The 26,444-nt window shown below is 45.7% G+C and overlaps 2 protein-coding genes across 3 annotated transcripts in view; one reads left to right on the forward strand and one right to left on the reverse strand.

Annotated features, from left to right (window-relative positions):
* The window catches only part of POLE3 (DNA polymerase epsilon 3, accessory subunit), a 118,700-nt gene that overhangs the window by 3,551 nt on the left and 88,705 nt on the right, over positions 1–26,444 (reverse strand). The window lies entirely within an intron of this gene.
* C9H9orf43 (chromosome 9 C9orf43 homolog) lies at positions 55–24,004 on the forward strand. Of its 2 annotated transcripts, XM_063431774.1 has the most exons (12): positions 55–109; positions 1,109–1,316; positions 2,942–3,038; positions 3,914–3,995; positions 4,482–4,612; positions 6,118–6,208; positions 7,422–7,534; positions 7,853–8,042; positions 9,397–9,511; positions 22,563–22,703; positions 23,090–23,236; positions 23,745–24,004. In XM_063431774.1, exons 2-12 carry the CDS (start codon positions 1,166–1,168, stop codon positions 23,981–23,983), a joined length of 1,497 nt encoding a protein of 498 aa, XP_063287844.1. In that variant the 5' UTR covers positions 55–109; positions 1,109–1,165; the 3' UTR covers positions 23,984–24,004. The 2 variants fall into 2 exon arrangements, with proteins under 2 accessions (XP_063287844.1, XP_063287845.1); XM_063431775.1 differs by lacking the exon at positions 55–109 and having other exon boundaries at positions 1,240–1,316; positions 2,946–3,038.

The raw sequence follows: 26,444 nt of genomic DNA on the forward strand, positions 1-26,444 counted from the left end.
ATCTGAGGCTGCAGCCAATCAGAGAGCAGCTCAGTCTGAGAGCGAGGCTTGGAACGCACGGCGGCCATGATGGAGGGAAAGCGTTCTGTTACCATGGAAACCGGGCCCGGTGAGTAGTTAATGATTACACCATAACCACTGCTTCACCCCCCCCCCCCCTCCTTTATATAGACACCTACCGCCTGTACCTACCGGAACTATCACAGAGCTCCACAGTAAACAAACTCAGAGCTCCACAGTAATAAAACTCACAGAGCTCCACAGTAATACAACTCACAGAGCTCCGCAGTAATAAAACTCACAGAGCTCCGCAGTAATAAAACTCGCAGAGCTCCGCAGTAATAAAACTCAGAGCTCCGCAGTAATAACTCACAGAGCTCCACAGTAATAAAACTCACAGAGCTCCACAGTAATAACTCACAGAGCTCCGCAGTAAACTCACAGTAATGCACAGTGTGAATTTATCACAGAGCTCCGCAGTAATAAACTCACAGTAATGCGCAGTGTGAATTTATCACAGAGCTCCGCAGTAATAAACTCACAGTAATGCGCAGTGTGAATTTATCACAGAGCTCCGCAGTAATAAACTCACAGTAATGCGCAGTGTGAATTTATCACAGAGCTCCGCAGTAATAAACTCACAGTAATGCGCAGTGTGAATTTACAACAGAGCTCCGCAGTAATAAACTCACAGTAATGCGCAGTGTGAATTTATCACAGAGCTCCGCAGTAATAAACTCACAGTAATGCGCAGTGTGAATTTACAACAGAGCTCCGCAGTAATGAACTCACAGTAATGCGCAGTGTGAATTTATCACAGAGCTCCGCAGTAATAAACTCACAGTAATGCGCAGTGTGAATTTACAACAGAGCTCCGCAGTAATAAACTCACAGTAATGCGCAGTGTGAATTTATCACAGAGCTCCACAGTAATAAACTCACAGTAATGTGCAGTGTGAATTTATCACAGAGCTCCGCAGTAATAAACTCACAGTAATGCGCAGTACAAAACATTTGGTTAAAATAATGTATATATCACAGCCCTTCGTATGTCCTAGAAATGGTTATTCCTCTTTAAAACACTAAAACAGATTTATTTTTTTTGCAGATTGATTGATTAGTAGTGAATGAAGTGACAGCTCCTCGCGGCCACATATAAGTTAAGATGGCACAACATGGCATATTGGATGAGACCATGTGTAAAAATCCCATGTGTCAGCACCCTCAGTGTTGGGTGACCTTCAGCAGGCTTGAGCGAGGATCTCCCCGATACCGATCTGTGGGGGAAACATCAGCGGCTACGTTGGGGGAGGAAGGTATTAAGCGTATACTGGGCAGACAATTAAAGGGACGTTCTGGGCTGTGTACATACAGCGCCAGATTAAGTTAACCCTGGTGCTGCCTAATTATAGAATTGTATCAACAGAAAAAACTAAAAGTCATATCTCCCAAGCGTCCGGTATCTGGCTGGAGGGAAACTTACAGGATATAGCCATCAGAAAACACATACCCTATGCTCATCTCTCACTTTCATGTTTCAAGTAAATCCTTCCCCCCTAAAGCAGGTCCGGTGAAGCAAATTGGCAGGGGGGGGGGGGTAAAAGGTTGAGTCACCGACGTGAGTCACATAACCAGAACCACCCAAAGGGGTCAAACATGCCCAAAAAGGGGGCATGTGTGCCTGAACAATTAGAAGGTCAGCCTGGTGTAAACGCATGACTGGCTGCCTGCCAATCATGCAGACAGCACCCTGAGCTTGGCATAGATGCGTCTAATGATGCACTCACTCCACGCTCTAGCTACCTAGCACCCACTTGTCCACTCCTCTCCTTACCTTCTTACTAACAGGCAGAAACATCTGTCATACAGTCTGGGACCGAAGAAAGGTGGATGTAGTGAGTGTAGAAGAAAGGGAGCATGCCACAGTGTTAGAGACACCGAAGCAGCAAGAGAAATCGCATATAGCGCAAAGTCAGCTTTACATTTACTGATTTCATTGTCAGCCAGTCCACACACGTTTTGTTACCTACATCCCTCTTAAGTTTTCATACTTAAGCAAGAACATGTGAAGAGTAAAGAAAAAAATTATTATTATTATTTTTTTTTAACAATGGGCCTATTCCATGGGCCTGGGCCTGGAGCTGCAGCTCCATCAGCCCCTATGTTAATCCGGCCCTGTGTACATACATTTAATAAGGAAGTCTTTTTCAGGAGAGAGGGGGCGTGGCTAAAGAGGCAGGCTTATGATGCAGCATTCTGCCAAACATTTATCTATTTTCTTCAAAAACAATAAAGATAAGAGCTTGTAAATAGTATAGCATATTAATGAGGGCAAAACCTTTCAGTCGCATTAAAGTAGTATTGGCCTGGAGTGCCCCTTTAACCATTACATTATATGTGCTGTTTAATCATTTAGACTATATAAAATAATTTCCATTAATCAATTAAACATTAACAGGGTTACTCACTAAAGTAATAATTGAAAGTGAATTCCAAATGTTAGGTCAAAATAGCCGAACTAGAAACATTCTCTAAATCAGCTCTGCTTTCAGTTCGACTACTCTGGCCTTACATTTGAAATTCATTTTTTTTACTTTCGTGATAAAAGTTTATATGTGCCTTTGCTGGCATAATTTTTTTAACCCCTTCATGACGGATGATGTGCTATACCCATGGTCATATAATTTATACATTTTATTTCCCTGACTCCTTGTCCTGAAAGGCGATATTTTTATATATGAAATGTTAGCTTACACAAGTGGCAGCCCAGACTTGTCTGAACTACATTTCCCATGATGCCACTGCCTTATGGTTAGCTGAGCATTGTGGGAAAGTGATCTGGGTTCGTTTTTGGAGCTATGGCTAGCTGATGCTGTCCTAATCTAAGGATACTGAGTCATATTCATTTTGGGAAATTTTCATATTTTTTTTTGTTCTACAGAAAGACTTCCAGTTCTGACAGTTTGCACCCTATCAAATCTCCTGCACCCCAATATTGGACACGATACTAACTATTTGAATAAGACATCTTCTATAAGGTACAGTCTTACCTTCCAATACACTGAGCCTCTACATAATCCCGATAGCGGATTAAACACTGTGTGACATGTAGTAGATGTGACAGTAAAATGCAAGTAAAGATGTTAAAATACCTGCCTGTAATGGTTTATTTACTAAAGTAGGAAATATAGCTCGGTTAGGGAATTATCCCAATTTATCAATCCTGACCTACTCATTTCTTTCTCTGTAGTTTGTAGTGCAGTGAATACAACTCTATGTCCCCCTCTCTGCCCCCAGCCAGCCCTCCCATGTCTAAGGATTATATGGTTATGTTAATATTAAAGCTGCTCTGTCACTTTCTGGGGTCTTTACATAACCCAAGTGGGGACTACTCCGCTTCCGGGGTGGTGGCCCGGGGGTGCCGGGAAAGGTGGGTTTTACTTACATGGACATGTCCCTCACGACCGCTGGCATCTTCTTCTGCGAGCTTCTTACGTTTCACCTCTCAGTAGCTGACGTTAGCGCTGTACTACTTTTGCGCATGCGTGACAGTACAACACTGATGTCTATGGCGATCCTCCATGGACAGAGGCTTTTCCATACACAAACTCTTGACAGCAGTAGCTGCTCTCTTTGTCAAGCTGAGTGAAGCGTAGGGGAAATACGTAGGACAATATAGTCCCTAATTTGTCTCAGTATATCTTTTGTCTATGTGGGAATTTCAGTGAAACTCCATCACAGTCTTGATGAGAATCTCATACAGATTTTCTCTTGGTGGCGGGGGTGACGTTTTTACTTGTAAGCCTATGTAGGGAAGCATGGTAGTAGCAAGTTAAAAACCGTTTCTGATGTTTGTGTGTTTTTATTAAAATTGTCTGTTTTTAAAATAACATTACTAATTATCTATCATCAGCTTGGACAAGGTGCAGACCGCAGGATCTAACATGTACAATGAAATGAAAACACACACCCCTTCCAGCAAGAGGCTGCCGAAAGTGAGTGTGATACCCACACAGCGTCCCTATCGCGCGTAGTATTAAAGGTTGGCGTACTAGCTTATCGGTTAGTGACTCAGCTACGGTGGCTCAAGTCACAGGTTTGGTATCTAGCAGGTTCGTTTCAGCCTATCATCCTTGTGAAGCTGATAAAATGACTATTACGTTGGAAAACACTGATATCTACTTGGGAACTAGTGAAAGTCAGAAGTACACATCATGGCTAAATACTTTGATATTAGCGCATTAATAAGCCATAACATGGTAAGATCTTTATATATTACATACCTCTAGCACTGTATACAGCTCATACATCATGCATGGTCATATATCCTAATTACATAATCTTCCGATATATAATAGAATATTATTAGAACTGACTTTCAGTGTTCCTGGTTATGTCTTAACTAATGGTTGGGACATAGTGGGCTTTCAGTAAAATTAGGCAATGTCAGATTCCCATAATGCACTGCTCTCCTGTTTTAGGTTGGGGTAGTGGATGTGAGTGTGGGTTCGGCACTATCACAAAACATGGAAGAAAGGCAGGCGTCTGTAGTCTGGGTACCAAACTCCCAGCAGAAGTGTCCGAAGCCGCAACAGAAACAAGAATTCAGGGGGTGAGTAAATAAATCTAAGACCAAAACTTTACTATATTGATACAAAAATTCCCTATTTCTTGGTTGAGAGTGCTCGGCTAACCCGTCTCCAGGACTCTCGTCCAATCAGTGGAGTCCAGGTTAGGGGGAATGTGACTTTGATAATGTAGAAGTGTTAAAGGAACACTATAGTCACCTAAATTACTTTAGCTAAATAAAGCAGTTTTAGTGTATAGATCATTCCCCTGCAATTTCACTGCTCAATTCACTGTCATTTAGGAGTTAAATCACTTTGTTTCTGTTTATGCAGCCCTAGCCACACCTCCCCTGGCTATGATTGACAGAGCCTGCATGAAAAAAAAAAAACTGGTTTCACTTTCAAACAGATGTAATTTACCTTAAATAATTGTATCTCAATCTCTAAATTGAACTTTAATCACATACAGGAGGCTCTTGCAGGGTCTAGCAAGCTATTAACTTGCAATAAAGAAAGCCTAAATAGGGCTCTCTTTACAGGAAGTGTTTATGGAAGGCTGTGCAAGTCACAGGCAGGGAGGTTTGACTAGGGTTCATAAACAAAGGGATTTAACTCCTAAATGGCAGAGGATTGAGCAGTGAGGCTGCAGGGGCATGTTCTATACACCAAAACTGCTTCATTAAGCTAAAGTTGTTCAGGTGACTATAGTGTCCCTTTAATTCGGCAGCTAAAGAGGGGGCATTCTCTGAAGCCAAACAGAGCTCCAGTTTATACCAAGAAGTTCTTAAATGGTTTGGGCTTTGCCAGGTCACTCTAAGCAACATAACCACAAACGCTCCTCTAATGCCTTCCTGCGATAATGCCAATACCAGGGCTAATGGCTGTACGTCATGGGAGTCTGCCTGTATGTTATCAGCAGAGGGGAAATGCCAATACCAGGGCTAAAGGCTGTACGTCATGGGAGTCTGCCGGGATATTACAGCCCTAAGGATAGGAGAATCCAAAACCAGGGCTAAGGATAACATCAGAGTAAGTCTGCATGTCTGCTATAGTCCGATGGACACAGCAGAGTCCAATACCAGCAATAACGGAGAATGACAGGACTAAGAGCTATGCTTCATGGAGGTCTGTCTGTATATTCCAGCCCTGAGAGGTTGTTCCAGAGGAAGACTGGGACAGATGTGACATTTGTCTCTATTATACATCTGACCAATATAAATGCTGATATAGATTGTAAGCTCTAAAGAACACGTTCTACTCTCGTGAGTATGTTCTGCTGGTGTCACCAAATTGTTTGTATGTTTCTGTCCTTGAATATTGTGATCCTATATAAATAAATAGAAAATTATAAGGAGATCCTATACAAACTTGGTTCTTCTAACTGAGATACCATCCACAAAGGATTAAAATAATGTTATGTTTATCCTGCATATATGTAAGATCTTATTAATGTGGAGCACGGTGCTATTGGCTGTGCACAATATACAATATTAGCTTGTTCTCTCATACTGGCTGAACGCATGGTAACATGTTAAAATCTTCCTTTTAGAGACGAACCTTTGAAAATCGGGATTAAAGACTTCGTTCTGGAGAACGTGGCACGTGGAAGTACAAGCAGTAAAGACCAGAATCCGGCAGGTGTAAGTTATCCACTAACGTTAATAGCCCCAAGATGTGAATATACAGAATACTGTAAGACATCAGGTCATGGCGTTGGGACATTAGTTATTGTGGGGAGTCATTACAGGAGAAAGTGGGTGCTTTATTCAGTAAAATCATGGACAAAAATCACGGCATAGTAGTCCTCTGCTTTGGTTTTAATTTACTAAACCGGAAAGTGCTGAGTATTGGCCTACCACCACAACAAATGAGCATCTCATAAAGATAAAATCTGTATGAAATTCTCATCAAGACTGTGTTGGAGTTTCACTGCAATTCCCACATAGACAAAAGATGTACTGAGACAAATTAGGAATAGGGACTATATTGTCCTACGTATTTTTCCTACGCTTCACTCAGCTTGACAAAAAGAGCAGCTACTGCTGTCAAGAGTTTGTGTATGGAAAAGCCTCTGTCCGTGGAGGATCCCGTGGTCTCAAAGACTTAGATTAAACCATCCCTTTCCAGCAGATTTGCAGCATGCATGCGTGGCTAGGATACTGCATAATGTAGGTTAAACCAGCCCTTTCCAGCAGATTTGCAGCATGCATGCGTGGCTAGGATACTGCATAATGTAGGTTAAACCAGCCCTTTCCAGCAGATTTGCAGCATGCATGCAAGGCTAGGATACTGCATAATGTAGGTTAAACCAGCCCTTTCAAGCAGATTTGCAGCATGCATGTGTGGCTAGGATACTGCATAATGTAGGTTAAACCAGCCCTTTCCAGCAGATTTGCAGCATGCATGCGTGCTCCTGCAACGTTTAAGGAGTTTGCCCACCTAGCTGGTTGCATTGACACGGCCCCTTGGCAGTAAGACCCCTGAGCTCCAACACTAAAACACATGGGCGTTACCTGAAAGGACCCCTCCCTCCCACATCCTGGACAGCCATGTCTCAAAGTCAGAAAGTGTGTGATAATGTAACTAAACTCCGCAATGTTCTAAGTCCCATTTTTACACTTCCTGAAGCTGTTCTACTTTAAAGAGGAAGGACTACAATTTCAAGGAGGTTTATATAGATCAAGCTGAACATGAGAGATTATTTAATTATTTTAGGCACAATTCTTGTAGAATCATAAGTCGTATCTGGATTGTTTGTACAATGTATACATTTTGTATAATGTAGCAGAGTTGATGCGGTAGGGATCTAATTTGTGATTTACCGACGATAACTTTATATATTTCCACATTTAGCAGAAATGCAGAAAAGACAAAAAACGCCACACCGGTGGTTGCCCCCCAAATTTCCCTCTCTCTGGCAACCCGCAGCCAGTGAAAGGACATCTGCTGAACAGGATCTCCGTAAGGTAGGGAATCTATATTATCTGGGTAAGATAGAGAGTGGTCTTTTTCTAAATTCTTTATTTTAGTTGAATATAAAACAATCAATATGCCCATTAGACTTTGAAGGATAATTATTTAGAGTACCTCTTTCAAAAACAGTAATGGGAGAATGGTCTTTTAATTAACACACATAGATGCCTAATATACTAATTCTTATCGGCATGTATAAAAGTGAACTTAAACATCTGGAAAAAAATCATTTAATGATTGTGCTTCCATTTCTTTGTTTAAGAACTGGTGCTGGACTCCAATAATCTGAACCTGTTTTATTGTTTATTAAGCTGTGTGAAGGAGAAAGAGCAACGATCAGAAAACAAATGGGTAATTTGTGGGCAAAACCCAAACATACGCTATCCTCCGCACGCTGCTTCCAATTCCCCAATACCAGAACACAGGAGACTAGTGTTGCATGGCACCAATCAGAGTACCTCTTCAGACAATGCTGGGCCTGTGTACAAGATGGATGACACAGTAAGAGGTGTTCCTTTAATATATAGCATGGAGATGGGGGGATTATAGCACAATACACAGAGAGATGGGGGATTATAGCACAATACACAGAGAGATGGGGGATCATAGCACAATACACAGAGAGAAGGGGGATTATAGCACAATACACAGAGAGATGGGGGATCATAGCACAATACACAGAGAGATAGGGGATTATAGCACAATACACAGAGAGATGGGGGATTATAGCACAATACACAGAGAGATGGGGGATCATAGCACAATACACAGAGAGATGGGGGATTATAGCACAATACACAGGAAATTTGTGGGGTTAAAATTGGGGGGGGGGATTATAGCACAATACACAGAGAGATGGGGGATTATAGCACAATACACAGGAAATTTGGGGGGTTAAAATTGGGGGGGATTATAGCACAATACACCGAGAGATGGGGGATTATAGCACAATACACAGAGAGAAGGGGGATTATAGCACAATACACAGAGAGATGGGGGATCATAGCACAATACACAGAGAGATGGGGGATTATAGCACAATACACAGAGAGATGGGGGATCATAGCACAATACACAGGAAATTTGGGGGGTTAAAATTGGGGGCGGGGGGATTATAGCACAATACACAGAGAGGTGGGGGATTATAGCACAATACACAGGAAATTTGGGGGGTTAAAATTGGGGGGGATTATAGCACAATACACAGAGAGATGGGGGATTATAGCACAATACACAGAGAGATGGGGGATTATAGCACAATACACAGGAAATTTTGGGGGTTAAAATTAGGGGGGGATTATAGCACAATACACAGAGAGGTGGGGGATTATAGCACAATACACAGGAAATTTGGGGGGTTACAATTGGGGGGGATTATAGCACAATACACAGAGAGATGGGGGATTATAGCACAATACACAGAGAGGTGGGGGATTATAGCACAATACACAGGAAATTTGGGGGGTTAAAATTGGGGGGGATTATAGCACAATACACCGAGAGATGGGGGATTATAGCACAATACACAGAGAGATGGGGGATTATAGCACAATACACAGGAAATTTTGGGGGTTAAAATTAGGGGGGGATTATAGCACAATACACAGAGAGGTGGGGGATTATAGCACAATACACAGGAAATTTGGGGGGTTAAAATTGGGGGCGGGGGGATTATAGTACAATATACAGGGAGCCGAGAGGTAACACTAGAATTATGAATCTTAGTTTGAAAATAAGAGGATAAATTCTATGAGTGCTGTGACTTCAATGCTTATGATAATAAAATGGGCCATTGCTATAAATGACCGTTCATGGTATATAAATAGCAGAGTGACCACCATGTTATATTTTTCAGTATCAGGGAGCCCTTGGTGAAAAGGAAGTAGATTTGGAAAGTATTCGGAACCAATATTACCTGTGGAAAAAGTATGTCTGCTTGGCCAACCCCAGCGGCAGAATTAGCACCTCAGGTAAAGCATAGACTGCACACTTCTTTTTTTTTTTAAATTCTTTATTTATAACAAGGTGACACACCAACTTCACAATACACAGCATAAAACATCACAATTGTATAGTCTTTAGTGCGATCCAGCGTAAGCCTTGAGCCAATTATGCAAATCAGCTCATGTGTTATTCTTGGCATCGTTGATACATTAGGCACAGTGGTTTTGAAGTGTCCGTGTATGAGCGCGGTGTCTCTCCAATTTTCCAATAACATAAAAGTTAAGGAGAACAAAAATGGCTGCGGTACAAGATATATCTCTCCGGTACACATTCATATAGGAACCCATCTCTGTCCGGTGCATATTGCACAGGGCCTCTATACAACCCAGTCCGAAGGGATACCATATGATATAATAGCGCATGTCTAAGGATAGTACTGGGTGATACCGATCCCCATCAGCGTGGACCAAAATTCAGCCACGGTAGAGAGAGAATTAGCAGTGAGAGCCATTTAAAGAATAAAAAGTAGAGAAAAGAAGGGATAGAGGACAATACAAACAAGAGAACTGGGGGGGAGGAGAAGTTTGGAAAGATCGTCAAAGGGGAGGGGGGGGGGGGGGGGAGGGGGGGGGGGGGGGGGGGGGGGGGGGGGAAGGGGGGGGGGGGGTAGGGAGAGATGTAGTCACTCAAAATAGGAGCAATCACCCGACTTCAGTACCAGCCGATAGAGTCTTACCCTCCTCTAGTAGCTCAGGAGGGGGGGTTTTAAATCATTCTTATTTAAGGGAACCCGACATGTAAGCGTCCGGTTCCCCCATAGGTGTTGGAAGAAATGAGAGCGGTGGTCCGGGTCCCCCTTCTTTGTCACCTAATCGCCCACGCCACTGTCTATCCACGGTGCCCACACTCTATCAAACCTCGCCGTCGTGCCCCTGACCTTAGCTGTGAGTTTATCCATAAGGAACGTATCCTTAATCTTTTGTATTACCTTAAGGAGAGGGGGGGGGGGAGGGTTGAAGCCATACTTGGGCCATGGTTCGTCTCGCCGCCAGGTTTACATTATTCAGCAATTTCAGTTCCGCCCTGGTCCAGCCCTCTAGAGGCCTGGCCAGAAGGAAGACCCATGGGTCCAGGTTTACCTCCCTACCGAAGATATCCTTCAGTAGGTTCGCCACTTCCTTCCAGAGTGGCGTGATCCGAGGGCACTCCCACCACATGTGTAGGTAAGTTCCCTTGTGACCACAGCCCCTCCAGCATAAATCTGTGGATATTCTGTTCATCCTACATAACTGCACCGGGGTGGTGTACCACCTAAACATGGTCTTATATGCTTGTTCCTGGATTGAGACACAAATAGACGAAGCTGCGGCAGCTTCCCATATCTCCTGCCAATCCACCCCTTCTAACTCTTCGCCAAGATCCGCCTCCCATTGGGCTATGTACGTAAGGTCCCCCCATTCCGACGTGGAGGAGCTCATTTGTGCATATAGAGCTGTTATAAGGCTCCTCGGGAACTGTGCCCTAAGGCACATAGCCTCGAAGAAGGTAAGTGGTTGTAATGCACTAGATTTATTGTTCGGGGCCTGCGCAAAGTTCCTGAGTTGTACAAAGCGAAAGAAGTCAGAAGGGCGAAGATCTGCCCTGGCAGTTAAATCCTCAAACTGAAGTAGCGACCCACCTTCATAGAGTTGGCAAAGGCGTTGGACACCCGTTCCCTCTATTCCTATGAAGTCCCTGGCGTATAGTCCAGGGGGGAAAGCTTTATTTCTGAGGTAAGGGGTCAATGGGGATGTCCGAGAGGACAATCCGTATTTGACCGATGCAATGTCCCATATCTTCATCGAATTTGCTATGGCCGGGCATTCAATTCGTGTAGTCGGTCTATGTTCACGGGGAACCCACATAAGGAATTGTGGCTTATCAGGTCCCATTAGGGATGACTCAAGGTCAACCCATCTCCTTTCATCTGGAGGGGTGTGCCAATACGCTATCTGCGCGAGTTGGGCCGCCAAGTAGTAAAAATAGAAATTTGGCAATCCTAGGCCCCCCCTAGATTTTGTTCTATAGAGGATATTACGGGAAACCCTATGTTTCCTGTTTTGCCAGATAAATTTCCCCGTGGCTTGTTGAAGCGGGCCCAAGTCAGACTTGGTGAGTCGAACTGGGAGAGCCTGGAACAGGAATAAAATCCTGGGGAGGATGTTCATCTTTACCGAGTGGATTCTGCCAATCCATGAAATCGGTTTATCCTGCCATCGTTCCATATCCGAGATAAGAGTGCGAATCATGGGAGTGTAATTCTGCCGAAATAGCTGGGCGGGGTCTGCCGTCAGGTGTATCCCCAGGTATTTAATGTGATGCCTTTCAATACGAATATTGTGGCCATTTCCTATTCGAGTGATATCAGACTCACTCATACTTATGGGTAAGGCGCATGACTTAGGCAGATTCACCTTATATCCAGCTATTTCGCCGAAAGTCTCTAGGACCCCCGCCAGCGCGTCCATTGATTCCGTCGGTTCCGTCAAAGTCAGCAGAACATCGTCGGCAAACGCAGACACAACATATCTCTGGTCCCCCACTGTGATACCGCGAATTTCATCAGTGCATCTCACCTGTTGTAATAGAGGTTCCAGGGACAAGGCAAAGAGCAGGGGCGACAAGGGGCAACCCTGTCTAGTCCCGTTGCCCAAGGCAAACGGTATAGCCTTGGAGCCCGCTATACGGACCCGAGCCCGGACATCCGTATATAATGCCCGAATTGCAGTAATAAACGTAGGCGGGAGGCCAGAGTGTTGTAGGACCTCGAATAGGTATGGCCACTTAACCCTATCGAAAGCCTTCTCTGCGTCAAGTGACAGGACCAATGTGGGGATTTTCCTCTGTGCTTGCCGCCAGAGAAGGTCAATGTTACGTCGAGTGTTTTCGTATAGCTGCCTACCAGGGATGAAACCCACCTGATCTGGGTGGATCAGCCGATTTAAATAGGGGTTTAGGCGGGTCGCTAAAATCTTGGCTAGAATTTTAGAGTCGTGGTTTATCAATGAGATCGGTCTATAGTTCTCCGGGAGTGAGTCGTCCCTGCCCGGCTTAGGTATCAGGATGACGTCGGCCAGCGACATGTCTCTGTCCGGAACACCCCCATTCATTAAATCGTTAAACAATGCCTCAAGATGCGCGGTACCAATTCCTCGCGGAACAACTTGTAATAACCACCCTCAAAGCCATCCGGGCCTGGGGCTTTATTGCCCTTCAAGGATGAAATTGCCGCGTCTATTTCGTCGGCCGTGATTTGAGCCCCCAAGGAGAGTACATCGCCGCCCTCCAGTTTTGGTAAGGCCAATCGATCAAGGAAAGCTCTCGCTTCCTCGATCTTACGCTGTTGTCGTTCCCCGTCTATTACACCAGAATGGTTATATAGGTCGGAGTAATATGCTGTGAATACCGACGCGATATCCGTGGGATCCGTATAACGCCTGCCAGCTGCGTCTTTAATGCTCGTGATATGAAAGTGACCCTGTCTCGGGCGGAGGGACCTAGCTAACAACGTGTCCATTTTATTAGACTTTTCGTAGAATGTCCTCTTAGTCCAAACCACTGCCCTGGCTGTGTCGTCTAAGAGTAACTCTCGTACTGACATTCGCACTTTCTGTACGTCCGCCAATGTGATAGCTGACGGGGCTGACTTATGTTTCTCTTCCGCCCGACCCAGGGCCTCTAGAAGGGAGGACAGCAGTTGCAATTTACGTTTCTTTTTTACCGTCGCTTCTCTGATAAAAATACCCCTAATAACCGCTTTGTGGGCGGCCCAGACCGTAGCTGGTCGGAGGTCCGGGGTTGCGTTCCGGAGAAAATAATCGGATAATTCTCGACGGACCGTTTCCACCACGGCCGGGTCTTGTAAAAGCGAAGTATTCAGCTTCCAGGACCACGGAGACGCAACGCATAAGTTATCCATAGTCAGTGAAATATCTGCATGGTCTGACCAGGATATAGAACCGATCGTGGAAACAGAAGCTTTGGACGCCGCGTGCGAATTAACTAAAAATAAATCTATCCTAGAGTAAGAATCATGGGGCGCGGAATAGAACGTAAAATCACGGTCGTCTGGATGGTGAGCTCTCCATATGTCTATGAGGCCTGTACGCTGTATAAAGGTGCGGAGTATCTTGTCCTGACTCCCTCTACCGTGAGATCTCGGTAGCCCTCTGCAACGGCTCCGGTCAGCTGCCGGGCACGGGGTGGCGTTAAGGTCTCCGCCTACAATGATCATGCCGTGCGGTAGGCTGTTGATCATTTGAGCCAAGGCGTCCCAGAATTCGGCCGATGGAACATTAGGGGCGTAAATATTGAGGAAGTGGATCGTGTGGGAGTGTAAGCTCCCGGAAAGCAGCAAGTAGCGTCCCTCCGGATCGGCTGTAACAGTCCCTATCCGAAAGGGGCACCTATGATGAATTAGTATAGCAACACCGTTCCTCTTGTTGAGAGCTCTCGCCTCATGTACAACGCGGAACGTGTGGTCCCTTAACATTAGTTTTGCTGGTTTAGGTATATGCGTTTCTTGTAGAAAAGCAATATCAGGGTTCAGGCGTTTAAGTTCCCTAAACATAAGGCGCCTTTTACTCGGGGCATTAAGGCCTTTGACATTCAGGGATAACAGTTTCAATGGCATTGCAATAAAGGAGGGAGTCGGCTTGTCACATAAGTTGGATCCTCTACGGATCCAACTCGAGCTTGCAATGTGGGTATCACAACATCTCCCCCCACCGGGGTCCGAGCAGGGAATAGGGGTAGGAAGGTGCAAGGGGGATGACAAGGGGTGAGAGGACAGTGAAGGTAGAAATAGAAAGAGTGAGAAAAAAACAGAAAAAATAACAATAGCCTGGACTTACCTATTGCCAGGACCAAATGGGAAATATGTCCAGGCGTTTCCAGGGAACCAAAACGGCCCCAGAACTGCCTCAACATAGACCAACCACGAATAGCACCACCAGGGTGCCAAACTATCCCCAATTGGAGATAAACAACTGTTGTAAATAAAAACATATATAAAAACCGAAACATAGGGGGAGACCCGTTTGCCGTTCCCAGGTGATTGTCAGTTCCTAAAAAGGAGAAGCACATTCAAGACTCCAAAAATCCCGCGAGTGCCAGAGCCGGACACCAATATACCTCTGAACCCGCCCCCATTCCCCCATCCCGAAACTAATAATACGTAGAAACAGAACCCGGCTTAAGAGTGGACCTAGCAAAAAATAAACATAACAATAAAAATAATTGTGGACATAGCATGAACCAGGTCCCCCCGCCCCATCCCGAACCCCCTCTGAGAAAAGTCAGAACTTAATGCAAAAGGATAGCGGACAAAAATAGCCCGAACAGCAAAGATACTGTTACCCGCCGCCCGCCACCCGTGAAGCCCAGGAAGCCCGTCTAGAAAAACAGTGGGGGGGGGGGGGGGGGGGGGGGGCAGCAAACAGAAACAAAACAGCAATAATATATCGAGAAGCGTTACCCGCCGCCCGCCGCCCCACTCCGATCCCGTTCCCCAGAAAAACTGTGAATAATTGTACATTGCCCCCGACCCCCCTGGACCAGGCCCAAGAACCGAAAAAACGTAGTACAAAATACAGTAAGCCATACTACACAGTGTCCCCGAGGAAGGGGGAGGGGGCAATCGATATATAACTTATACATAGCGAGAAGAGGGGAGATAAAAAACACATTTCCCGCCTCCCCATTCCGATCCCAGTCCCCAAAAAAACACAGTGTTTAAATAACCGTAGGTCTCTGCTCCGAGGGACCTGACACAATCCCCAAAATCATGAGGAGAAAAATGGTGGGCAGTCCCGAAAAAGGGTCCAACGGGAGAGGGGTTGCAACGAGTCAGGACATGGGAAACAGGGCGAGGCCCGGGAGCAAAAATAAGCCCTAACCCTCCCCATAGTAAGCAATCCCACCCGCGGGTCAAGGAGCCCGATAACCCAGATGTGCCTCGTATAAAACCCCAGTAACCAGGGCCTGCCGCCACCAGAAAGGCCAATAATCAAAGGGCCACATAGGCTTTTCAAGCGGGGCCTAGAAATCCCCCGCCCAAACAACCTGATCCCGCCCGCGAGGTCTTACCATCTGGAGATATAGCCCGCCGCCCGGGCATGGCGACAGCGTGGCCCCCTTCCTCATTCATCAGATGTGTACCATTCTCGGGGGAGAGCGACTAGAGCCTCCGCCGCCCCCTTCGAGACCGGGAAGTCGTCCGGGGTTTGGATCCCCAGCTCGGACAGGAACTTCCTCGGGTCACCGTCCGGGAACAGAAGTTTCGTGCGGCCATCCTTAAAAGCCATCAGCCGGAAGGGATGACCCCAAGCGTACTTGATGGTGTGGCGCTGTAGGAGTTCCGTGATCGGGCGCCAGTCTCTGCGTTTCTGCAGCGTCAGCGGGGTAAGGTCTTGGTAGAGGGTGAGGTTGGCCCCGTTATAGAGGATTTGACGATCTCTGCCATACCTCATCAAAGCCTCTTTAGTTTGAAAAGACAAGAATTTAATTATAACGTCCCTCGGGCGCCGATCTTCCGTTCTTCTGGCTCTGAGGGCCCTATGCGCCCGTTCAATATGCCACAAATGCTCTGGGATGTCGGGGAGTAGCGGCCTGAAGATCTCCAGAATGACCTCTGCTAGGGATCCTTCCCCTTCTTGTTCGGGTAATCCCCGGAGGCGGATATTATTGCGCCTTGTTCTGTTCCCCAGGTCGTCTATGGCTGCTTCTGCAGTAAGTAGTTGGTGTAACGAGTATATACCCCTACACGCAGGATCCAGCCTAACAGAAGACAGTACAGAGGAGAGATGCGTCTACCGGACCTTAGAGTGGCCGGACTCGACGTAATAGGATAAGACAGAGTCAGGAACGATCCGAGGTCAAGGGCACAAAGAGACAGCGTAAACGAAAACTAGCCGGGGACTGGTACACAGGAATCAGCAAGCCGGCAAACAGTACAGAATAGGATAAAGCGAAAACGAAGTCAGAATACAAAGCCAAGGTCAAATACGGAGAAACACAACTGAACACAACAAGCACTAAAGGGAACTGTAGCAGAAACCACGATAGGGCAAGGAACTAAGGGAAAAGGGTAAGTATAAGTAGCCTTCAAACTAATGTGATTGGCTCCTGTCACTTCCACTCCCCCAACAGGTAAGTGTATGGGGTGATTGGCATGACAGGAGCCAATGGGAGCCTTTTTGCAATTTAGGCTCCCACTGTCTCTTTAAGAGCGCGCCCGAGATTCGCGGCGCGCTCTTAGCTGCAGGCGGGACACGTGACCGCTTCTCGCGGTCACTGCCCGCCTTCCTGTCTGAACAGTCGGACGAGCCGCGCGCGGCTCGTGCAGCCGCAGGACCGCGCGCGGCTTGAAGAGAGGACCGCGTCCGGCCCCCGGATAAGGTAAGTACCGCTACAGTACCCCCCCCTGAGGACACGCCCTCCGGGCGGGCAGGACCAGGCCTGGCAGGAAAACGCGAATGGAAAGAACGTACAAGGCGGGGAGCATGAACAGCATCCGCAGAAATCCAACTGCGCTCCTCAGGCCCATAACCCTTCCAATGTACCAAGTACTGAAGCCGACCCCTGAGAAAACGAGAGTCAATAACAGCAGATACTTCGAACTCCTCATGACCCTCCACAGAGACAGGAGGGGGAGGGGGAGTATGCCGGGTATAGCGGTTGCGTACGTAAGGCTTCAACAAAGAGGTGTGAAATACATTGGGTATACGCAGATTCTTAGGCAGACCCAAGGCATAAGAAACGGGATTAACCTTATGTATAATGCGATAAGGACCAATGAAGCGGGGAGCCAATTTCATAGAAGGCACCCGGAGGCGAATATTCCGTGTGGAAAGCAAAACCCTGTCCCCCACAACATAGGAAGGAGCCGCTCTGCGATGCTTGTCAGCCTGAGCCTTCTGGCGGGCAGCAGAGTCCACCAAAGAACGCTGAACCTGCTCCCAAGTATTACGCAAACCAGCCAAATGCTCATCCAGAACTGGCATGCCCTGTGAGGAGAATGCAGCCGGAAGAACAACGGGATGCTGGCCATAGACAACGTAAAAAGGGCTTTTGCCGGAAGAATCATGAGTGGCATTATTCCGAGCAAATTCAGCCCAAGGAAGCAGGTCAGACCAATTGTCCTGATGGTGAGACACAAAACAACGGAGGTACTGCTCAAGAGACTGGTTGGCACGTTCAGCAGCTCCATTAGACTGGGGATGGTAAGCGGAAGAAAATGAGAGGGAAATACCCATCTCCGAACAAAAGGCTTTCCAGAACCTGGAAACAAATTGGCTACCCCTATCGGATACAATAGATAAGGGAATACCATGTAATCGAAACACTTCCCTAGCGAAGATAAGAGCCAATTCCTTGGAAGTGGGCAACTTGCGAAGAGACACAAAGTGAGCCATTTTGGAAAACCGATCTACTATCATTAGGATGACTGTGTTACCATTCGAAGGGGGTAATTCAACAATAAAATCCATTGATAGATTAGACCAAGGTCTCTCGGGAACGGGCAACGGGTGCAACAGCCCACAAGGAACTCTACGAGAAGTTTTCATACATGCACAAGTAGTACAAGCACTTATATAGTCAGTAACATCCTTACGTAAGGTATCCCACCAGAAATACCGAGAAACGGCTGACACTGTTTTGGAAATACCAGGATGTCCAGCAGTCTTAGTATCGTGATAAAGTGACAGAATATCCCGTCTCTCGGGAATGTCAACGAACAATTTATCATTAGGCCTCTCGCTGGGTGCCATGCCTTGTTTCGCTTGTATGGCCTGCAAGAGGGACGAGGAAATAGACAATATAGTAGTTGCTATTATCCTGTCTGGGGGAATGACAGGAGTGACATCAATCTCCTGTTTGTCAATAGTCTCGAATTGTCTGGACAGAGCGTCCGCTTTGGTGTTCCGGTCACCTGGCCTATAGGTGATTATATAATTAAAATGAGACAAGAACAGTGACCACCTAGCCTGCCTTGAAGACAATCTTTTAGCTTCGCTAAGGTAGGATAGGTTCTTATGATCTGTAAATATGAGAATAGGATCCTTAGTTCCTTCTAGCAAATGTCTCCATTCTTTGAGTGCTAAAATGATAGCAAGGAGTTCGCGATTACCCACATCATAATTCCTCTCTGCCTTGGACATTTGTTTCGAAAAGAAGCCACAAGGATGCAATGGCTTGTCAGGAGACTCTCTTTGGGATAAGACAGCACCTACCCCTATATCGGAAGCATCAACCTCAAGTATATATGGCAATGAGGGGACAGGATGCTGTAAAATAGGGGCAGAGGCGAACGTAGTTTTAAGAAAGTCAAAAGCCTGAAGTGCCTCAGTAGACCAGACACGTGTATTGCCATCCTTTTTAGTCATACGAGTAATAGGCGCTACTATAGACGAAAAACCTTTGATAAAACGTCTATAATAATTAGAGAAACCCAGAAAACGCTGGATGGCTTTCAGACCTTGCGGCAGAGGCCATTCTATGACTGCAGCGAGCTTCTGGGGATCCATCCGAAAACCCTCGGCGGAAATCAAATACCCTAGAAACTGGACCTCGGACTGGTCGAATAGACATTTTCCTAATTTGCAATAAAGACCATTAGCAAGAAGGGTCTTCAGAACTGTCGTAACATGTCTGTGATGAGTGTGAATGTCTGTAGAATATATTAAAATGTCATCCAAGTACACAATAACAAATGAATGAATAAAGTCCCTTAAGACATCATTAATAAATTCTTGGAACACTGCTGGGGCATTGCAAAGCCCAAATGGCATGACGGTATACTCATAATGACCTGACCGAGTGTTAAAGGCTGTCTTCCATTCGTGGTCCTTTTTAATACGTATCAAATTGTATGCTCCCCTAAGATCCAATTTGGTGAATACCGTAGCATGTTTGAGCCTGTCAAACAATTCTGTTATTAGAGGTATAGGGTAAGCATTTTTGATGGTGATCTTGTTAAGACCTCTATAATCAATGCAAGGTCTTAAATCACCTTCTTTCTTTGATACAAAGAAGAACCCCGCTCCAGCCGGAGAAGAGGATCTTCTAATAAATCCCTTGTCTAATGACTCTTTAATGTATTCCTCCATGACACGGTTTTCTTGAACCGATAGGGGGTACACCCTGCCCTTAGGAGGTATAGTACCAGGCAACAAATCAATAGCACAATCGTAGGGTCTGTGAGGCGGTAATTTGTCAGCTTCTCTTTTATCAAAGACAGTCTTTAAAGTTAAATACTGAGAGGGTATTGTCGTAGATAAAGGAGGAACAGTAGGAACGTTAATAGAATTCACAGGCGTGACTTCAATAGTACATGACTCATGGCAGGCTTCACTCCATGATTTTATCTGCCCTGTCTCCCAGTCAAAAATGGGATTGTGGGCACGTAACCATGGATACCCTAACACCAACTGTGAAGAGGGAGAGGTGATGACCTGGAACCGAATGGTTTCATAGTGTAGAACCCCTGTGTACATGTGTAGCGGTGCAGTCTCGTGAGTAACAACAGGAGATATCAATGGTCTACCATCTATGGCCTCAACGGCCAAGGGTATCTCCTTCTCTCTGATGGGAATATTGTTTCTCTTTACAAAACCAGAGTCTATAAAGTTCTCGGCTGCCCCAGAATCAACCAGGGCGTCTATGTTTTCAACTATACAACTCTCTCCCATATGTAAAGAAACAGGGAGAAGCAATCGGTTAGGAGGCAATGTAGGAGACTTAGAAATCACACCCAAGGCCAGTCCCCTATAAGGTCTTAGGTGCGAGAGTTTTCCGGGAGCAGAGGACACTCCTTTACCATATGGTCTCTCTTACCACAATATAGGCAGAGTCCCTCCCTTCTCCTATGTAATTTCTCAGTATCTGAGAGTTTGGCAACCCCTAATTGCATAGGTTCCTCTTCAGGTACTTTAACACTCTCCGGTATATTAACTCTGGGTTGAATAGGTGTAACAAAACGTCTATTCCTGTTCTTAGTATAGAGCCTGTCACAAATCCTATTATCTATATCGATGAGGTAGTCAATAAGGTCCTCTAAGGCAATAGGAAGCTCCTTAGCTGCTACCTCATCCAATATAGAGTCTGATAAACCTTCCATGAAGGCCGTAGTTAACCCATTATTGGTCCAATCGACCTGTGAGGCAAGGGTACGAAACTGTATAGCGTAATCAGCCACAGACCTAGAACCCTGTTTAACCCTCATTAATGCTCTAGCGGCATTCTTAGACCTTTTCATAGTATCAAAAGTTCTGCGAAAAGCTGTTAGGAAACTGTGAAAGTTATGCACCATAGGTCCATTAGCCTCCCAAATAGGGTTTGCCCATTCAAGTGCTTTGTCGGTAAGTTGGTGCATAAAGAATCCAACTTTAGACCTCTCTGTGGGAAATGAACGTGGATACATTTCAAAATGAAACTCTATTTGGTTAATGAACCCTCTGCATGTCTTAGAATCCCCTCCGTACCTAGGAGGAGGCGTTAAATGTGCTGTAGCGTTAGGCATAGTCGATACTTCAGGAAGCAGGGGTGCAGGAGGGTTAGGTGCGGTTGCTGGAATGGTTCTAGTTAAGAGCGTCTGGAGAGCCTGAGCTATTTGATCCATACGGTGATCCTGCTCTACAAATCTAGCCTCATGGGTCGCCATCTGTTGAGCTAAATCTGCGGGGTCCATGGCCCTATCGTAATGTAACGAGTATATACCCCTACACGCAGGATCCAGCCTAACAGAAGACAGTACAGAGGAGAGATGCGTCTACCGGACCTTAGAGTGGCCGGACTCGACGTAATAGGATAAGACAGAGTCAGGAACGATCCGAGGTCAAGGGCACAAAGAGACAGCGTAAACGAAAACTAGCCGGGGACTGGTACACAGGAATCAGCAAGCCGGCAAACAGTACAGAATAGGATAAAGCGAAAACGAAGTCAGAATACAAAGCCAAGGTCAAATACGGAGAAACACAACTGAACACAACAAGCACTAAAGGGAACTGTAGCAGAAACCACGATAGGGCAAGGAACTAAGGGAAAAGGGTAAGTATAAGTAGCCTTCAAACTAATGTGATTGGCTCCTGTCACTTCCACTCCCCCAACAGGTAAGTGTATGGGGTGATTGGCATGACAGGAGCCAATGGGAGCCTTTTTGCAATTTAGGCTCCCACTGTCTCTTTAAGAGCGCGCCCGAGATTCGCGGCGCGCTCTTAGCTGCAGGCGGGACACGTGACCGCTTCTCGCGGTCACTGCCCGCCTTCCTGTCTGAACAGTCGGACGAGCCGCGCGCGGCTCGTGCAGCCGCAGGACCGCGCGCGGCTTGAAGAGAGGACCGCGTCCGGCCCCCGGATAAGGTAAGTACCGCTACAGTTGGGAGGTGAGGTGGTTAATTTGAGCGGCTGCAGCGTTATGGGCTATAACTGTGGATTCAACCCGCTGCTCGAGCACCGCCGTCCGCACCCCCAATGCCTGTATTTCAGCTTTCACCTCCGAGGTGGTACGAACCATCTCAGAGGCAAGGTAGCTACGAACCTCCGACAGTTTCGCCAATATTTGGCTGGTGTCGGAATCCGATGCCACACCGCTTGCTGGGCTCGCTGGAGAACGGGGCGTAGTCTGGCCTTCTCGTCCGCCATCTTGTGTGCTTTGTCGCACGGCGCGAGAGGCCGCAAACATCTCCGGCACTACTATTCCCGCTTCTACCGCCTTTTTCACCTTAGTTTTCGTTGTTCTCCGGTCCATCACTGCTCCCACGACTAATTCGGTTTGGTCAAGGGTTTATCTCCGCTGTTGTATGCTGTTGGCACCGTGGTCGCAGCGGAGCTCTACCCGGACACGTCCAGCTCGCTCGGCTGCAGACCACGCCCCCCCAGACTGCACACTTCTAACAAGCATATCGGGAGTGACGGCTCCATCCAGGAGTCCGGAATGTCTCTTAGTCAATACATTGTCTTAGTGCTGGATTATGCATTAATGTTGCTTTGCCTTTCCTGTCCCAATATGGCGTCTGGCCTATAACCTGCTGTGTTTCAGCTTTAGATCACCAGCCAAATAAAGGCCAACGGATGTCGACAGACAGAGGAGTGAGGGCCCTGAAAGTTATTGGGGATATCGGGCTATTCCCCTGGGAGCCCAGCTCAGCACTCAGTCATCACGAGCAGCATGCACCTGAAGGTAATGGCATTGTGACTACAAATAGCGTGGTACGCAAACCCCGACTGACACCAAAAGGACGAATAAATAGGAGTAAACAGGGTGCCCTATTTATTGTGCTTTGCTGTATTTACTGATTGATTCATTCTGTAATTATTCTCAGCAGTGGGTGTCGGTAACTGTGAGAGTGAATTAGGGATTGTGGGGTTTATTAATTGGTTTATTCATTAGGCAGTGAGCTGTGACATGTTGGCAGCACAGTATACACAGTGTGACCGGTATCATTTTGTCACAGACAATGTATAAATAAAGTTACACAGAGCTGAATTAGCCCTTCTCCTCATTAGACAAACTATTTAACTGTAAATATAAATCAATATGTCTCCCTGTGTCTTTCCCTCTAATAGGCTCTGCGAGAAGTAACACAGCCCTGTCCCGCGATGGGTCCAATATCAGCTTTATTCAGTCCTCCTGGTCAGACCTAGAATCCCAAGCGGAAGAAGCAGTATCCCCCGAGCCGCCATGTGACGAGGTTGTTGCTGAGGCACCACAAGGTTGGCTTCTCCCTACGGCATTGCGCGCAGCGTGAACAATATCGCCACATTGTGGGGCTTCAGATCAGAGCTCGCTCCTCCTGTACTGCAGTCCCCACAAAGTGTGTCTAATCGAATTTTCAGAAAGCGAGTTACAGTGAGTTCCTACGAGTGTCTATCAGATCTTACAGCTGGAGAATCGCTAGGATTTCACCACGGAATAGGACGTTTTAGCCAGAAATAGTGCAGTTGGGGAATTCTCTCAAATCATCTCGTTTGATCTAAATTTAGTTTCCTGGTGATTTCCTGACAGTTCCCAGTTTAGCGAATAACTGAGATGTCTGCGTGTGTAGAAGTTACAGATTGTTTTTCCAAAGTTAACCTTAGTCATAGTTTGTTTTTTTTATAAGGATATAAGAGCATGTACATTGATATATAATGTTTAAATCTAGTCATTATATTACAAAGGATTCATACACATCTATTAAACTATCACTGACTGCTTCTCCCATCTTATTCTGATCCAAAGCACTAGACCAGGACTTGGCTGCTGCACAGGACACAGCAGGACACCCACTGACCGACCCACCAAAATCCACGAGTCAAAGGAAACCACAGATCTTACAAGTCATAATGTGGACCCTAAACCCCCAGAGATCAGATCTCCATCTCCACAGCCCAACCCACCACCTCCATCCCCAACACACACTGCATATCCTAGTCACAAATAATGAGAAAAACGCAATCGCAAATACAAAACCTCTTTAAAGGGGAAGAATCATTACTCTTGAAATTACTCCACTGAATAAAACATTTCAAATCACTTCTAACTTGTGATAATTTTTTTTTTCCCATGAGAGAATAAAAACCCAAGTCAGAATACAAGATGGTCATGATATTGAAAATAATAGACTACTCAATGCAAACACTAGAGGGCAGCACACCATCAAGGTAAATACTTGTATTAAAAAGGGCTAGTCTAAGCTCAATAGCTATTGTAGCAGCTTATTTTAGTACTTATGGTGCAAGGGAACTTTCGAAACCCTGTCCCCCCCAGCTAGTGGCCAACAGCTTGTGAATGGTTTGACAACAGCAGGGAGCTAGAAAATGCAAAAGACTCCTAGCACCATAACCAGTGAAATGTGCCGCAGTAGTTATGTATTAATTACATAGTGACCACGTGAATACTGCCGGCACAGGACATCGGTCCTATATTTCCCCTTTCTGATATTCAGAAGGAACCCGTGCGAGCAAGGGACAGTCTGCAGGCTGTGATGTTACACTGTCATCAGAAATTTGTTGTCGAATGGGTTGATGATTTTTAAATCTGTTAAGCTGTGTGTGCTTTTTTATTATTGTTAAAGGGACACTACAGTCACAAAAGGCACTACAGCTTACTGTATAGTATACAGCTTAATGCAGTGCTTCTGGTGAGTATAGTCTGTGCCTGCGGTCTCTGCAATGTAAACAGAGAATTCAATAATTGTCCTATTGGAAAGCATTGGATTGAATAAAATCACCATTTCAGTGCAATCAGAGCGGGTCTGGTAACCTAAACAGCCACACCAGTACTATAGCCATTGTACAGCGCTACAGAATCTGATGGCGCTATATAAATAATATAATAATAATAATAGCGTCAGGAATACAGGTTTGTATTCCTGATACTATAGCATTCCATTAAATTGCAAACAAAACATTTCCAACTATCTGTGGGCATGATTAGCACAAGCAGAATATGATGCAGTGAGCAACCCTTGACTGACTGCTCACATCACACTCAGCCTTATTTTATTAGAGGAATTGAAGGGAAAGCTCTGCATACTGCAGCAGACCTGGCTCCATTCATTTTATTAAGGAAGCGGCACAGTTTGATACAAGTCACAGAGATTGTCATATAGCACCATTCTTGATATCACCCGGATAAACCTAATCACGGCTGCGCATACACAAGACTCCCATAAAACTCAACACAAACATTGTCACGGTATTGTGACATCACTGACATGTAATTGGTCCTAAAGGGGTTAATTACCAAACGGGTCTATGTCTCAAGTTTCGAGAAGATATGCCGAGCGTGTCTGCTGTCTCCTCTTACCTGTCACAGACAAGAAGCAATGTATTAAATTGTAATTATCTAAGAAGAGGATAAACATGTAATAGGAGCTGGTGCTTGATTGATGCAATGGATATTTAATAACGCTACGATACAGTATCCTTCTTGGATAAAGAGTATTATTACACGATGGTTACAAGTCTGGCATGTGGAATTTGCCAGGTGCCCACTGTGCCCCTCCAGAAAATATAATCCTCGGGATGATCTTACATTAGATGAGGGCTTTAAAAAACAGTTCTCCCACACCTCAAAAAAAATCCTGGATTGAGAGATTTCACCTAGTATCGTCCAATGGGACTAGTGATAAAACCTAGTGTGTATGGTCTAAGGAAACTGGGCCCAGATACGCTGTTTAATATCAGCCCAATAAGGTTTAATCATTAAAAAGAAAATTCTGGAGAATTGACAAATTCATTATACATTTCAGGCTACAAATCGCTGAACAGCAAATATTCCCGGCTATTTTTCCAGCTCGGATATTATGGTTTAAAATTTCTGACTTTTCTTGTCATTGTCTACGATTTACAGTTTACAGAATAGACCCAAAACGTAATGAACTATTCCCTGCGAGATATTCGTGTAACAGAAGAATGTGATTATTAACAATTATCGATAAAGCCATAATCTACGATTTGACATCTGTGGAAAAAAATCGAAACAAAATGGCAGTTCCTAATTATCTTTAAAGGAACACTACTAGCTTCATAACCGCTACAGCTCACAGGAATGTCCTGACGCCCCATATTGTGGTCAGTCAAACTGTTTTGCTGACGTTCGCACAGGAGAACTAACTGAGGTTTGTGCTAAGTATTTTGCGGCTTTAGGTCAATGGTTGTGGAGATCGGGAGCAGCACACAGTGGATTCCAGGTAACAATTCCGTAGAATGTGTGGAGGGGGGGGGGGGGGGATGCTAGGAAACTCCTGGCACCATAACCACTACAGCATGATAATGTGTGCTTGTAAGAATGATACTTTGATTTTCGTAGGCATTGTGTGATTTCGGTGCACATGCTTTCCTACAGTGTCTGGGCATGTGGCACTGAGGTGGTTAACGAGCCATGTGGTGATGTCATTTGTTGGCGGACCGGTGGGATGTCTTGGACCTGTTGTGT

Source organism: Pelobates fuscus, chromosome 9 (genome assembly GCF_036172605.1).
Source record: "Pelobates fuscus isolate aPelFus1 chromosome 9, aPelFus1.pri, whole genome shotgun sequence".
In the NCBI taxonomy this organism is placed as follows: domain Eukaryota; kingdom Metazoa; phylum Chordata; class Amphibia; order Anura; family Pelobatidae; genus Pelobates; species Pelobates fuscus.